Consider the following 16,860-nt stretch of genomic DNA (forward strand, 5'->3'; position numbering starts at 1 on the left):
AGGCTTCTGAAAATACAGTAGTAAAAAAAGGGACAGTCACCTGCTTGACTGCGATCCCCAGCAGGACTCTGCCAAGCACAGAATGGCTCCAGCCCAGGAGGACAGCAGGCAGGTAAGAAAACTCGCATTTGTGCAGGTCCCAACAAACATATGACTCATACTATTCACTCTCTCCACTTACTTGGCCTTTCCAACAAATGTGTCTCACCCCTGAGGTGAATGGTTTTGTTGGTACAGATTTTCTCCATCAGCGCTCTCTGGAAACTGGCAGGCTAAGAGAAGTTTTCATTATCACAGTTCATGAAGCGCCCAGAAATCAGATCTTTAAGGCAATCAATTGTAATTATGTAAAATCTCAGGCTGCATCCAGCTCTCCCACTCTGCTCATGCTACTGTAACTGCATGATTTCAGTGGAACAGATTCTGACTCTTACCAATGAGATGAGAGTTGCCCCTAAAATTACGTTTCAGGGAACACAAGAAACTGTGCAAGAAAGATAATGTATTTGAGAACATTTTTAATAAATAATGTGACAAAAATTACTTTTCTGATTATTGGATCCTCAGTATGCAAAATTATGGCTAAAATATGAGGTTTCTTACATGAACATAATGAAAACATTAATCACATGGATTTTTCCTTTAGTACTGCACACCCTTTCTATGGAACCTTTCTTTAAAAATTAGCTAAATGAAAAATTTCAGTCCTCGGTAAACACCAAAACACTTTTTTTTCTTCTTTTTTTTTTTTTTTTTTTTCCATTGGGGCTAGTCCTGATAGCTGTCAATAAACAAACACACATTTTTCCATTAGCACCAATGACAAAGAAATTTTATAATTACAAAAAAGATCATAAAATCTACAGACAGAGGACATCATTTGGCAAATTCAATGCAACTAATGCCTCTATTTCAGCTTTAATGATAATCCAATGTTGAGAGAGGCCACAGAAAATTTGGTAATTTTCTGTAAGTCCAGGAAAAGTGAGAAGCGTTTTGATTATGGCCCACATTTACGTTTGTTACTTTACCGTCTGTCATCATTCAAATATTCCAAATACAAACATAGAGCATTAACAAAAAGATGAAAAATATCCCAAACAAATGCTTAACATTTTCAATAAGACAAAAAAAAAAAAAAAAAAAGGTTAAAAGTTACAATGGTTTAAAAAAAAAATCTAGTGATTGTGCTTTTAAAACCAAAAAAAAAAAAAAAAGATAAGCAGTGCATTACAAAAAAATTCATCGCCAAGATCAAACAAAACTTCTTTAAGTGGCACTTCTTCTTTAAGGTGAATTGACACAAGTAGAGGTCTGAGATTTGGGCCAGTAACAGTTGATGATATTACCTAATAATTATTAAAAATGTCCATTGATTTTCTTTTCATAAGCATCGTTGAAACTGAAAATTAGAAAAAGTTTCAGATAACCTTGCTCATGCTATATGATTAGGCAAATAGCAATCACACTGGCTTACCTCCTGCCTATCCCAAAGGACATTTTTAATAAGAATGTACTTAATGATGAAAATGGAAAGACAAATCAAAGTACCACAGGGGATTTAAAATGAGTACATATTTACAACAAGAGCCACCTCATCCCAAATTAATTTTTACTTGCGCTTGTCAAACTGTATCATCTGCAAAAGGTTAGCAAGAGACCGGCAGGAAACAAGACACGCGGTGTGTACCGAAAATTGCAAGGTACCGCCTGCCCTGACTGCAGATGGGACCCCGAGAACCAAAGAACGCCGTGCACGATGTTCGCTTTGGGGACCTCCTTTCCGACCGCCGCGGTGTCACCGATCGGCTCACGGGTGTACCTGGCCGGTGCACCCGCTGGGGAGAAACCTCAGCATCCCAGGCTCTGGAATTCCCTTCTGCTCTACTCCAGGAGCAGCCGCTGGCCCAAGCACCATGAGGAGCAGCTCACCTGCCTCCCTGGATGCACTTCAGCGTCACGGAACGGGCAGGGGCCGATCCCGGTAAGGGGGGGCTTACAAAGAAAAGAGTAAAAAATAAAAAACTAGCAATCTGATGGCATGAAGAAAAAAAAAAAAAAAAGAAAAAATTGTACACTCTGATTGCACTGAACATTATTTCTGGCGTCAAACATCATCAGACTTGAGGCATCTTAAGTGATTTTTTTTTTTTCTGATTAGATTTTAAAAGCCTGTTACAGTACATGTCGTCGTCTTCAGCTTTCTGTTTCCTGTATTAAAAAAAAAAGAAGAGGACATAAATTACTACGTGTTAAATTTTATTTTTTTAAATTTGTTTTCAATACTTCTTAGAAATTTGCTACTTTTACATGATAACTACTAGTTTTAATTACGCACAGCAGCAGGACTGTATGTTGGCCACCCTTTCTACAATCAGGATGTAAACTGAATTAATATCATTAGGTGGAAAAAAAAAAAAAAGAAGAAAAAAGTTCATTTATCAACATCTAAAAAAATCTAGAATGATGAACTGTCAAAAACTGTGAAAGGTGATATCAAGGTGTTCTCAGATGCTCTAGTTCTTTATTTTCACTTTCAAAAGAATCTGGATAATGTAAAGTGCACTTTAAAATACTGTATTTCTGCAAGCTCTATTCCATAAGTTTTAGTGTGTTGACAATTATATTGTGCTATACATTATTTGGTTTTTATGGGCTTGACACATTCTTCAAGTTTATTTTCTTGAGTTGGGCATAACTTGAATAGACAGATAAATGTACTAAGTTTTCTGAACAGAAATATTTCTGGTTCAAAAACGTGTTTTCTTGGTATCTGTCTAAACACAAAAAATAGTCTTATTCTGTTATCTTCAGTATTACAACAGTTACCTCCATCTCTTCTTCTTCTTCCTCTTCTCCTTGTTCATACGCTCCCAGTACTTGCATTTCTGCAACATTCCTTCGGGCTAGATTTGCTTGATCTGCCCTCTGTCTGCCTCCTGATCCTCTTGACGACATGGAGCTGGAGGAGCTGGGATCTCTAGGATTATTTGATGTTGGAAACGTTGGTCTAGAATATGGCAGGATGTCCTCTGTATAATTAAATGCATACATTGTTATGTTTACAAGCCCAGAGATACCGTGAACCTAACATTTCTGCATGCAGTTGATTTATTTTACTTTTAATGATTCCCAGGAGGTTTAAAGTGATGCCTGAAAGGAATATGAAATACACCGTTTCCATAATAGCATTATAGAAGCTTTCTCAGGGAAATTTATGGTATTTACATGGTAACATTCTCCACAGAAAAACTAATTCATGATTACTGTCCACTTCATTTCAATTTAGGATCCTTGCTCTATGTTCTACAGGAAAATGAAAAAAAAAACCACTCCTTGTAGTATATTTTCAATATGACTGAGTAGGAGGAAATGACAATATATGTACGATACAAGGAACTCATTCCATATAAATATTTCTTGGGCTGAGTTTGAACCACAATTAGTGGTCCTATTTCAAAATTTCAGCATCGTCCTCTGTGGTAACCTTCTAGTAACTTTTCTCTATAGCAAGCCACCGTAACCAAATTCTTACTCATGTGTCCATTGAACCAACTTACTATCCAGTCATTCCTGATATTATCTATGGATACCTGCAGGTAGCAAGGACCAGGCATTTGTATCAATCTGTGTTAAAAGTCTTAGTGAACACTTAGCAAGTTCCATTAATCATGTTCCATTAATTAATAATCTTACCAACTTCCATATAGAAGAGATTTCTTTGGTTAGATCTACCTCATACCATGCCATGTCAGTTAGTATTTATAACTAATGATTCACTAGTAGGGCTTTCTTATGCTTTAAGCAGGACCAGGTATCATTCTGGCCCTTTTCTCCTTTGCAAATAGGCAAAATGGGCCAAGTGCGGATTCTTCAGTAGAAAAGTTAAGTATCTGCCTTACAGATCTCTATCTGACTTTACTCAGTTCCCTTATAAATCAGATTATAATTAGATAAAATATAACTAGACTGCAAGTGTATAGGTAGGGGCAAGGACATTGATCCTTACAACTCCCAAGGAATATTTCTGTTTGGGCTTCTTCAGCATTAGCTTTAATACACGGTGGGTCTAAGGACAGCAAGATAGACAATCTGCTTTTCCTAAGCTTGTATTTCTATTTTACCCTAACAAGAACCCACAGTGTGACCTAAATTAACACCGTACAATCACCACAGACGGTGGCAATTCAGCAGCTCTAACTTCACTTCAGCAACCCGAGAAGAGCTGGCCCGTTCCCCGTGATCAGCACCCAACACTTCAGTAAACCCAGGGCAGGCAGAACAACCTTGAAGAAGATGAGTTTTTGCTGGTGTGCCGTCTCGTTTTGGTGCTTTGTTTCCTCGCAGTTTCCCGTCGCTCTGCTGTTCCTGGGGCTCTCGCCGCTCTCCCGAGTTTGTCCGCACGTCTGAGTGCTGCCTGCCGTCCATGCCGTCCCTCCCCTTGTAGCTGGCTCCTTTCCTTTCCGCAGACCTGTCTGTCCTCACCTCTATAGAAGCCAGTTTTGGCAGCATGACCGGCCGCACCTCCAGCTGCGACTTGGACTGGGCCGTCGGTGATTTTATGGCCGGAGGTGGCACAGGAGGAGGTGGCAAGTCTACAGGGTTGGAAGGGAATAATGATTATGATGACATCACACCCCAGTGAAATTAAGACATAATATTTAACTTGAACTGAAGAAACAGATGCCCTGTTTACTTTCCCTCTGCCCTCCTCTCTCCACCCCAAAAAGTGTTATGTTACTGTTAAAAACTGCTGATGAGTACTTTTCTGAAGCTTGAACTCTAAAAACACAATGTAAGGCCTCTCACTGCCTTTCCAAATCCCAATATTTTCTTAAAAATCATTTACCAAAAAAACTGCAATAAACCTTAAGCACATAAATATTAACATGTCAGTTATGAATATCAACACAGAATTAAGGATACCGACATGATATTGCTGATATTTATCATTTTTGCTAAGTGCATTCAAGAACACAGCAGCTTGTGCTATAATTGCTCAAGGTCTTCAATGTAGTGAGCATCAAAGCAAGCTAGCTAGGGTGTAAGAATGTATATCAGATCCACTGTTGACATATATAAGGATAATTATATATCATTATATATAATAATGATTGCATTTTTCTTTCAAAATAATTGTTTAAACTAACATAAATATCCTTTGTGTCTGTGGGTATGTCATGAGATACCAAAAAAAATAAATACAGTCAGCCAATGAAGTAACAAGCTCTCAGGAAGAGCAACAACAACACCACCAACAACAAAAGAAAAAGACACACAGGATTTTAGAATTTGTCTCCTTAAATTAGCACAGCTTAAGGGGTTCTAGAATTCTGAATATTTTAAAATACTACTTATAAAGCATGCATATATTTTGCTTTGTTATATTTTTCTATTCCTGCATTAAGACATAAAACCAGAATGTGCAAACTGTTCATCAGGATACAACAGTGCTCTGTGGAATATAAAATGTAGAGAAAAAAAGGTGAGATGACAGAGATGTTTCTGAGGTTAATATTCTCAAGTGAGATTGCTAAAAAAGAAAATAATGGCATATTAAAAAATGTAACTTCAGCATTTTATAATACCATGCATTCATTCTTTCTACTTCCACAAAAATCTTGGAGCAGCTGTGTTTTTCAGACACCATCACTATATATACAGCTAATTCTCAGTCTATTCAGGAGAATGTTTCAATTGAAATGCAACTAAATTGGGCCAAAAATAAAGGTAGTACTCCTGAACAAGAAAAAAAAATATGCATCTAACATATGCATATCAAATCAGATGATCCTTGTGGGTCCCTTCCAACTGAGGGTATTTTATGATCCTATGAAAATAATTTCATTTATGGCATGGGAAATATTAGACTACAGACTGCCATATAAAAAGGCAGATCTCTGGGCAATAGGCTGCACTTATTTATCTGAGGAAACTAAAACTGAAATGGAGACCCAACTTCTGACTCAGTAAGATATGAAACGCAACACATTTTGGCGAGAAAGCACAGAATTGGTTATGTTGCATTCTTCTGTTATCCATAACTGCTCAGACATGGTTTACAGAGGTACCCTCTGCTCAGTACACAACCTTAGCAACCTAACTCTGTAATCCCAGCCATCAGAGCAGCACCCAGACTACCTCTCCTAAAATTGCCCTGTGAGGTCCTGCCACCAAAGAGCGAACCAAACCACTTTCACTGGGCTGCCCAGGCCTGTAGATGCAAACTTGGGTTTCTGGATCACAAGGGCCCACAGAGAGGTCCATGAGATCTTTAGTGTCAATACCTGCTGCAGAAAAAAGTGTTGGTCTGGAGAAGTACATAACCTTCCACAATTCCACAGCTATGTTAAAGTTTGTGTGAAGTCTGACTGAGACCTCAGAGTAGTGTATAACATGTTCCTTGAAAGGTCACATCAGATCCAGACTTGCAGCAATTACACAATTTGGACAACATAAAAAAAATAAGATAAAGCCTGGATTAGGCTGTGGAGATTCAAAGAGTGTTTTCCTTTCTGAGGAAAACTTTGTTCTCTCAATATGCCTTCTCTCAGAAGAGGATACACCGATTCAGAAGTGGATGGAGACACTCAAACCAGAAGTGTAGGTTTCTTAGAACCACAGCTGTTCACACAATATCTTGTGTCTCACATGCCCCCTTCACTGTCTCTATTATGAAGTTCCCAGAGCACTGAGCAGCCATTCTGTGGAGCCTGATGATGTACAGGGAGTGCAGGTACTTAAAATAAGCCTTTTCAGACACCCCTGGAGCCAGTGTGTCCAACAGGTGTGGCATGGCAGTGCTCTGGCTGAATACCAAAGGGAAGGAACAGCATCTTTCCTGTAGCCTATAAAATACAACCTGGAACAAACTACTGTATTCAAGAATTCCATCCAGCTGCACAGGGCAATGAACAAAGTGGCGTTAAATCTTGACTATGGAAAGGAAAGATGCATTGATATAAAAAGTTTCATAAACCGGCAGTAGCTCTATGGTACAGTAATAACTAAAGAAAAGTGATATTCTCTTTGGAGAACATTTTTGCAACCTGCAGGGAAACTATAAAAATCTTCATTATAACACAGTACTTCTCACTGAGAAGAATCCTTTACAGAGGAAAAGAAAAAAAAACCCTTTTCAGAGGTCAACACTATTACACCCCTGTGGTATTTATTTTAACAGCTCAGATCACAGAGAAAATCCAGATTCAATCTGCCTCCTCGAGTACAAACTGGCACACTCCTTATTAAAAGCAGAACGGAAGCTTCCATTGTAAGGAATAAAAAGTAAATCACAAAGCAACATCAAACCAATATAAGGAACTCAGAAGTATTTGTTAAAGGTCAGCTGTGCTCACGTTTCATTCATGTCATGTATTACTTATACTGCTTCCCATGTAACTCAAACAATTAATGGATGCCATTTCACAGCACAGTCTACAGTAGAAACCTTGCAGATGTGTCTTTTGAAAGGAGGGATGATGATTTTCTACATGAGAACGTATTCAGGAATCATGGGATAAACAGAGGAAAAATAATCTGGTAAGTTAGTTTGACACTAAAGTGGAGAAATCACAAATAAGCACAAAAAGATGAATTTTCACTAGTAACAAATGAAGCCTTATAAGGTAACTCTTTCTTTTATCAGGCTGTAGATTTCTACAGTTATACCCTAAAGATAACAGCAGAGTTACAGATTTGATGCAATATTGGAGAAAATCCATGGAAGTGCTCAAGGTCAGGCTGGATGGGGCTCTGAGCAACTTGATCTAGTGGAAGATGTCCCTGCCCACAGTATAGGGGTTAAAACTGGATGATCTTTAAGGTCCCATCCAACCTAGGACATGCTATGATTCTGTAAGGTACAAAGAAAATTTTTTCTAATGCATGTTTGTGCAGGCATGCAAAGCTGAATGTTGCTCCTGACTTACAAAAAGCTTTAACAGCATTTAAGATTCCTACACTCATCTTAACCTGAGCTACTATTATTCATGTACTGGAGTTATTTTCATGCTTTGTCTTTCAAGAAGCATGGCTCAGATTTGCACACAATAACTGGATGAACAAATAGATACAGCAAAACCCAACATGATGTATAAAAGCAATGGGTTGCTGCCTTTTTTTCCTTGCCTTTATGTACACTTACATAACTAGCAAAACAATTTTCATTCCACAAAACCTCCCTCAGCACCAAAATCAGCATTTAAAAAATATCAAATATTTCACAATGGACCCAGAAGTAAAGACTTAGAAAAGGGTAGGTATCTGAAAATTATTATCATTCAATAATGAGCTGATTTTTAGCAGAGGCAAGAAATGCATTCCTACTTGTTTTCTACCTTGCTGAATTGTTTATTGTACAGAGTACATTTTTTTTTTGTAGTGCATAGGCAGAGAGAGACAAAAGTAGAAATGGTGTTGGCAAGGACAACGGCTTAACATTTCCAAGCAAAAATTCAAGGAATATCTGGCAGATGTTCAACTGCCTTTTGTGAGAAATTCAGCTGCCCTCACGTCGTGTCATTGGTAACAGAGCTAAATAACTCAGTTATAGTCTTAACCAGTCAGTTGAGAAAATGTTCAGTATTTTTTGTCACTTAGAGACTTGGGAAAAAAAAAAAATCAAGATTTAAAATCTCATGTGAACTGTCAATGGCATAATTTCTACTGAAAGATCTACTGAATCGAAACAATGGCAAAGTACTTTTATCCTTTTTTCCTTATGCTTACAATTCTGAGGGCTTGTAACTGAGAAGTCAATTCAATACAGTTCAGAAGAGACTCATATATATATATATTTAGAAAAGACAAATGTATTCTTTTAAAGTTTGGTTTCTTAAATTAAATATGTAAGTAGGTCAGACAAGGTTGAGAAGGAGGATCCATTTGCTAGTTGGTTCATGTAATGCACTGTTAGTAAGCTCTCTTAAAAGGCTAGAGGAAGAGCAATTAAAAATTCATACATTTTAATCCTTACCACCTACTGAGCAAAGATTTTTAGCAACAAATATGAAGAACATTTCACTGCCCGGATGACTGTCAAGGAGCAAAACATCTGAGCCGAAATCCCCTTTCACATAAAGTAGCAACTGATTTGAACTAATGCTCACAGAAAACACAAAATTGTTACTACTTGTACAATGCAGAGTAGATCACAGAGTACTCTCCTCTACTATAGCAGACCTTTTACTGGTACATCAGTAACAAACACACCTTCAGAAACACCAATCTCTTTCACAAATCCTGCTGTACAAAGACAAAAAAAAAATCCCAAAGAATTTTTTAAGACTTAGATATATTGCTGCTGATTATACTCTTGGCGTTCTCAATCATTCATACAAACATTTATTTGTATATCCTTTCTGTCAACTAATCATTTAAATTCTTCGTGACACTGGTATTTCATGAAACTTCTAGCAAATACGAATTCAGGTAATTTGGGAACAGCAGAACATTCCTTATGTGTGAAAGTAAATTCCATTTTAAAGTAGTGAAACAATGTATTTTTCTCCTTTTATTAGTAGTTACGGAATGCTTCTAGCAACCAACAAATTCTTGAATTCAAAATATACATGTTGGGTTTTTTTTTTTTGCCTCTACTAAAAAAACATGTATGTTTACCCCCTATGAGGAAATAAAATATTGTTGTATCAGGCATTCCTTTATAAAGATGATAAATAATATTGTGACATCAAGCCAATGGAAAAACCTAAGTATATCTGGGAAAGGTCACTGGTGCTTAAATGTTTCATTCATGCATCCACATTGCTTTTCTCCACTTAAGGAAAACAATTAGCAAATATTACTTTATAGCTAATTCTGACAGGACACAATAATACTAGATGTGGCTATTAAAATGAATGGTTAGAATCTACAGTAAGGTTCCAAATATGCCTATGTAAATAGGCTGAGGGGAAAAATAATTTAAAAAAAAATCAAATCCAAACAAGCCCTTCAACCTTTGAACTGGGTTTTATTGGATCTGCAGAAATTAAAGCCATAATTTGCTATTCCCTGAATGACCACACTGTATTGCACTCTAAAGAGGTTAGTGGAAATTCTCTCCTAATTAGAAAATATGCTGAAGTAAGCAGGTGCTACAAAACACAAAACAAATATTGATCATGATTGCCAAATCTATTGCAATATCAAATCTATTGCAATGACAATGCTCTATGATTTAGCTCTGCATAACTACTTTTACAAAAACCCATCGTCAAATACAGACCCACCTCTTATTTATCCCTGTGTTAGAAGCAAATGGCCACATAAAACTCCCGCCCAGATTTTATTTCTGATGTCCTGGCTGTTGTGTTAGCGTTGAGGTTTGATGCTCTGCCAATTATTTAGTCAAGAGCATTCTCTTCAAAAGAATAAACGCTGATAAAACTTCAATAAAATCTCGTGAAACGCCATTACAAGGGTCTCATAAACATAACATTTCTGGTAGAGTTTTGGGATTTACACCTTGTGTTGTCCTTTTGCAGAAGCAAACACGCACAAAACCACTGTAATAACCTCTCGAAATCAGATAATATTCCAGCAGCTCGGTTTCACTGACAGAAGGGGCCTGGGCACAAGCCAAGAGGCCCAGGTGCACCGTGCCATGCCAGTATTTAACGCAGCCTAATATCAGATAGATGCAACTGAGAGAAAATACTCAGAATAAAGTACAGATAATGGCACGGACAACCACTCATTGCTAAATTACTTCTGCTCATTGTGCTTTGAGCTTTGTATTAAATTTTTTCATCAAGTGGCAGGAATCACAGGGAGAAGTGGTTCAAAACTCCCTTCTTGTAACCCTGGATAAGGATCTATAATATTAGGCTTTCATATGATAATGGCAAATGATGCCCCTCTTTGAAAAATTTCAGGCTGGTAATGAAAGTCCTAATCAGATTGTTGTTGCAGAGAACCAGGAGGCGGGGGAACGATGCCTTTCTTTACCCTACCCCCCACCTCCATCCTCCCCTGTTAGCAAATTCAGCAAACTTGACAAGATGAGTTAAGTCTTGGAGAATTTATCTTACATGAATTTCCAACAAAGCCCGCGGGTTGTTTTATAAAACTGGAAGGTAGTGCTTTAATAAAAGCTGCACCACCTGAGGCATTTTCATTAAAGGCTCTCTCTAGAAAACATCACAATGTTTGCATTATCCTCCTACACCCCCAAGAGAATACAAGCACTACCTTTTCAGCAAGAGTTGATATTGTGTGTGAAGGCACGAGAGAAGATGATTAGATTTTGCTTTTACTCACAAGGTAACCGCTTGCAACAGAGCCGTGGTCAGGATTAGAATTCACTGATTTGTGTTGTCCACCACCAGAACGGTGAATTGTTGGTTTTTTTTTTTCAGGAAAAGATAAATTCTGAAGGTTTTAATAGTCAGTCACGTGAATGAAGATTTTAATCCTAACCAGGCATTATTCTCAATGACTGTCCTATTTATGCTATCTGGGCTCTTAAATAATGACAGTAATTAGCCGATTAGGACACTATAGAAAACAGGTGCGAGGCTCTGGAGTGGAAGCATCAATGTAGGGTATTAAGGAACTCTGGCATTTGAAATGATTAATCTGTTCAGCGTGTTTAGCAACAGGAAACACAAATCACCGAATTCTGAAACAGAATGCTATCTCTGTGGAAAAATTTCACACACACGGGCTGAATGGGTATTTAGAAAGGTTCACTGACGTTTTCAACCGTTTCAGTGGACTCACCATCTGTGTAGACTTCTCTGCGCAGATGTCCTGGCTGGTGTTTTTGCTTTTTGGCAGGTCGGACCTTCTGTATTACAACAGCACTCATGTTGCTGTCGGTAGATACAGGGCTGGTGGGTCTAGGACAGTGTGATGCATGAAAATGTCTACGGCCTGGAAATTGTTACAGAACAGTGTTATTTTTCTTACCTAAGACCTTTCGCTTTTTTTTTAACAACAGAATGACTTGGTTATGCGAAACCTAAAAAGACGCTGCTGGAACAATAATAAAACTCATCCAGTTTTAGAGTGAGCTGTAACTAAATCAGGGCATTTTCTATCACTAGGCAGGCTGGCTTAGTTGCATAGAAATTATCCAGCTGCTTAGTAGCTGGTAGCTCCTGCCCCAGGTGCATGAACTCCATCGGCAGGCAAGCACAAGCAGCATTCCCATGCTGCAGCTTTCTGAAAACAGCAAAATGTTTCTCTTTCCAGACAGGTTTCACCTCCCCTAGCTTGGGCCACGTGAGTTCCCAGGTGCCATAAGCAGAGCAAGTCACCATCAGGTCTCAGGTACAGAAGTCCCCTCTGCCACCTTCAGCGAATTATCAGGAATTGTATGACTGGATTTTATCCCAGCTTATTTGCAGATAAGCAGTGTCACATCTTTAGGGTGTGTAGTGAGGGACAGGTAATATCAATATATAAAAATCACTATGTAACATGAACTTCACTGTTACAAAATTATGAGAAACTGGGTATAAAAAGACCTTTTCTAAATACATAAGCCTACACACATGTAAACATACATATTTATATGAACTTATGTGTTCAGAATAGATAAAATCCTGGCCATGTGGGTATGAATGGGAGTTTTGCCACCTACTTCAATCGGCCAGGATTTCATCCAGAATTACTAAATTACCTCCCCTCTCACTCCTCCTGATGAACAGCTGGGTTGAAATGGAACAAAGGACTGTTAACTCGGAGAGGATATCAGAAATGGGAGGAAGGTTGAAAATCTGTGGAGTCAGGGTGGACACACTGGTGACAGAGTACCTCTTCTCCGGCTCCGGCAGTTTATTAGGACTGATTGTCAAAACATTCATGGGATCTGCCTGAAACTTGCATCCCAGCCTGCTGTACTCTTATTTCTTAGCTGAACTATCACAACACCCATTTGGTCTAGTCGGGTTACTGATTACCTGTATATAACCTGTGTTATTAGCATCCAGTATATTGTATTTCAAATATCATATTTCACAGGACCAATGGTGATTCAGGAGAAAGGAAAAAACCCATATGTATAAGGTCTTGCTGCATATGCATGATCTATAATCCCAACTGCAACTCGTAACAGCTGTCAAATAATGAAACCAACACAAAGCCAGTTTGTCCCAGTAATACAGCAGTGAGAGGTTGAACAGGATTCCTCAAAAGAAAAACATTACTTTTTTTTTTTTTTTTTTTCAAATCCAGGGGATTTGAAAAAATAGGTTTAATCTTTGTTGAACATTTCAATACAGAGGGATTAAATCTTCTCATGAAGAGTGACTGAAAACACTGGGAGCCTTGTACTAGGACATGATAGAATTCTGTAATCCTTTTTCTGCTGGGGTTTTTCTTTCCCTCATTCAGTTCTGGGTGCAAACGCACCAGCAGGGTTGAGATTTGTCAATAATTAGTGAGACCACAAAATTAGGAACTAGTTAGGAAAAACAATGTAGGGCAGCAGCTTACTTTTCCTGACTCTTCCACAAGTGTAAATGCACAGCCTCCACACCTGAATTCCTAAACATTCTAAGAACAGGAATTCAGAAAGCCTCTGTGGGTAGATTCACCTCACAACGGCCACGTTCTTTTCCCCTCCCATCAAACTCACCTCCTGCTGCCTCGTGCATTTGACGTCTGGCTACTTTCAGACCGGCGTATTCCGCAGCTGCTGCCACAGCCTGTGCAAAATCTGCATCGGTAAAAAACGATCCGTCCGAGGAGCTGACGCTGGACCTCCCGCTCGAGATGTTGTCTTCTTCGGAGGCTGAACCCCAGCCATTGATCATGGACCCCGTCACGGAGCTCTCCAGATCCCCAACGCTGGAGGCAGGGGTCTGCTCCAGGCCACGCAAAAGGAGCCTCCTGTTTTGCATCTTGGCGACCTCTATGTCGGCCTCATCCTCTTCCTCCTCAGGCGCGTCGGTATCCATGTCAGAGACCATGGGCCCTGAGATGTATCCATAGGTATGGGGTGGGGAGATGGGCCTTGGAGGGGGTGGAGGACTCACGGGTTGACGTCTGCACAAAAATACAAGGGAAGAATTGAAGTCACTTAACACAGTCAGAGGAAATAGGAGACTGATGAAAACACTTTTTTTATTTCCCAACAAGCGTGACTTGCCTTTTTAAATCACCAGAATTTATAACTGAAAGAGTCAGCACTGTTTGCCTTTTAGTTATTATTTTTGCTGTAAATCAGAATGGACAGTTATTTAGTTTGATATCTACCACAAAGACATCTGAATATGGTTCCCTTATCACTGATTTTAATGAAAATGGGCTTATTTTGCATAAAGTTGTTCAATTTCCCTAAGGTAGTACATGTGCAAACTAGGCAAAGAGGTGGTTACAGATCATGTGACCATTAAAAAAATTATTTGTGTACCCTTGAGAGTATGAGCAAAAGAAATGTCTGTATATCTCTATAAGCTTGGAACTACTGACATCAACAAATGCATCTATCCAAATAAATTGCTCCATGAAAGTTACCTTCCCTCCACCCACCCCAGTGATTCAGAGAGATATGAAAAGAGTGACTTCTATTTCATTATTTTTTAAATTGGTCTAGGTGACAAAATAAAAAAGAATTCTCTACTGTAATGTAAGTTCTTAAGGTTAGGAATGCAAAATGCACACAGAGGCATAGTTAAGTTAATTTCTTTCGATCTTAGTTTGTCAGTAATGGTGTGTCCAGCTTCAAGGGGCAAAGTATTGAATATCATTAGATCTGTGTTCAAGTTCAGTTAATATTTTGCTCAGAAGTCCCAGATTTGTCAACTCTGCTCCCTTATTATCTCACTGAGAAATGACGACTCTTATCAAATAATATTTTATTTTGCATGTGTGACATGCAATTAAAAAAAAATTAGTAACTAGGAATACCTATTAATTTTGGAAGGCAAGAGCAAGTTGGAACCTCTCTGGACTACATCATCTAGCCACTGGTTTTCACTTGCTGTATTAAGCACCGGACAGAATGAAGAACAGGTCATTACAGATATATATTCAATAATCATTTAATAACACCACTTCCCCACTCCCAAATCCCAGAAGACATTGCTGCCTGGGAATCTCTACCTGCTTTGACAAGAGACCTTGCCCAACAAAGTTTTACTGCCTAAATTAAAAGCTCCTGTGGCAATTGTCCTTGTGACATAGTGGCCAGTCTTCGTATTCTCCAGGTTTTAGTATCAGAGGACAGGCAACTGTTTACAAAATACATTAGGGTTCCTGAAAATATAGCTTGGCTGCCAACCTTTGAGGACAGGCTAATTGAGAGCAGCTGGTTCATGGGCATTTAGAATTAACAATACTTCTTTCACTTTATCTGATGCAGTGGTTCTCACTTTCACAGGGACACTGTCCTATCTCAGCTCTCCCTTTAACATTGATAGCATCTGCTATCCCACTAAATCTTTGGGGTTTTTTCTCTCCTTGTTGACTCTTCTAGAGCACAGATTTCCATTTCAGTTTGCTATATTTCTACCAAGCTGACTGGACAGATAAATATTACAGTACACCATCACTACCAGAATCCTATTCCAGATGTCTGGCTCTGATCAGAAATTGAGAAAATATTCAGCAAAACTACAAGTAAAGCTCATGAAAAGCAGGACAAACAGTATGTTAGACATTATTTTCACTGTAAAGCCACCATTTACAAAACTCCTGAAATTAATACAGAGAGACACCACCTGGAATCTATTCTTAATTCCCAAGTATTGTCACACCATTATCAAAACAGAACTGCCCCTTCCAGAACGGGTTACAGCTGCTGAGCACAGTACCCCCAACTCCTACACAGAAGCCACGGGTCATATCAATGCCATTAGATGGAAGAGCTAATCAGTCAAGCCTTACAAATCAAATGAACAGAATGATATGAATATTTTAAAACTGATGAGATGGATATGGCAAAAAGGAAAGAAACGATGTTTGAAAAAAGACAGAAAAGGCAAATTTCACACTTCTGTGGACCAACATACCAAGGTCAATGGAAATTATAGGAAAATATTATTAGCCACCTCCTAATAAAAGGAATGATTTCTAAAGACTCAGGAAGATCGAGGAAAAACTACACAGTACAAGAAGTGTTAACCCAAAGAGTAAAGAAAACAAACCAAGGCAGATCAAGCAGAAGTGGGGAGCAAAAGTAAAAGCAGATATAGGCCCTTTCAAAAAAGATTCGTAACTACTGCTTACTTAAAAAATGGGAAACATTAATGTGAACTAACTTTGCAAACAGACATTCTGGAAAATACATCCATAAATGTCCAGTAAGCTGTGTTAATAAAATCAAAGTTCTACAGTCTACTCAGCAAGATCAAATTAATGTCATCACAATAGGTCTGATTTTCACTAAAAACAGAAACTGTAGATGGAATATTGAAGGTAAGTTTATATATTTGTGATAACAAACAATGTGTGCAAAGCACTGGAGGAAAAAACAATAAAAGAGACATAATTTGGGACAGAAATGATGTGCCTTCTTTAAATAAAGCAAGACAAGCATCATACATAAAAAGCCTCATTCAAAATTCACTGTTTTATGGAAGAGAAGCTGTGAGTGTATACGCAAAATAGTTTGTACTAAAAGCAACTCAGAGAAGAAACAAAATTTCCCCGTAACAAATATCTATCTTTATTAATGTCGGTCATTCCTTTAAATAAGGGTAGATGGAAATGTTAAGAAAATTTTGCAAGCTGTAATTTCCTGGTTTAGGATTTACGAGAGGAGGAAAATCTATAGGTTATATAAATTATATATTTATATATATTCATACGTATTGGTGACAAGTTAATTGCACAGTTACTGTGAAATAATGCATGCTATTTTATGGTAATAATGCAGTAAATCTATTGGAAACAATGGAACTGTAATTA

General features: G+C 38.2%; 1 protein-coding gene across 6 annotated transcripts in view; it reads right to left on the reverse strand.

The window, feature by feature from the left end:
* Positions 1–1,816: 1,816 nt before the first annotated feature.
* Positions 1,817–16,860, reverse strand: part of ROBO1 (roundabout guidance receptor 1) — a 697,339-nt gene continuing 682,295 nt past the window's right edge. For all 6 annotated transcript variants that reach the window (XM_027881207.1, XM_027881208.1, XM_027881210.1 and 3 more), the window contains 5 exons: positions 13,586–13,995; positions 11,725–11,877; positions 4,287–4,595; positions 2,830–3,032; positions 1,817–2,211 (listed from right to left, as the gene is read on the reverse strand). In XM_027881207.1, the coding sequence (XP_027737008.1) occupies positions 2,197–2,211; positions 2,830–3,032; positions 4,287–4,595; positions 11,725–11,877; positions 13,586–13,995 (1,090 nt within the window). In that variant the 3' untranslated portion in view covers positions 1,817–2,196. The remainder of the gene's footprint in view (positions 2,212–2,829; positions 3,033–4,286; positions 4,596–11,724; positions 11,878–13,585; positions 13,996–16,860) is intronic.

Source organism: Empidonax traillii, unplaced genomic scaffold (genome assembly GCF_003031625.1).
Source record: "Empidonax traillii isolate 1590-97213 ecotype Southwest subspecies unplaced genomic scaffold, ASM303162v1 scaffold85:size1451899, whole genome shotgun sequence".
Taxonomy (NCBI): Eukaryota; Metazoa; Chordata; class Aves; order Passeriformes; family Tyrannidae; genus Empidonax; species Empidonax traillii.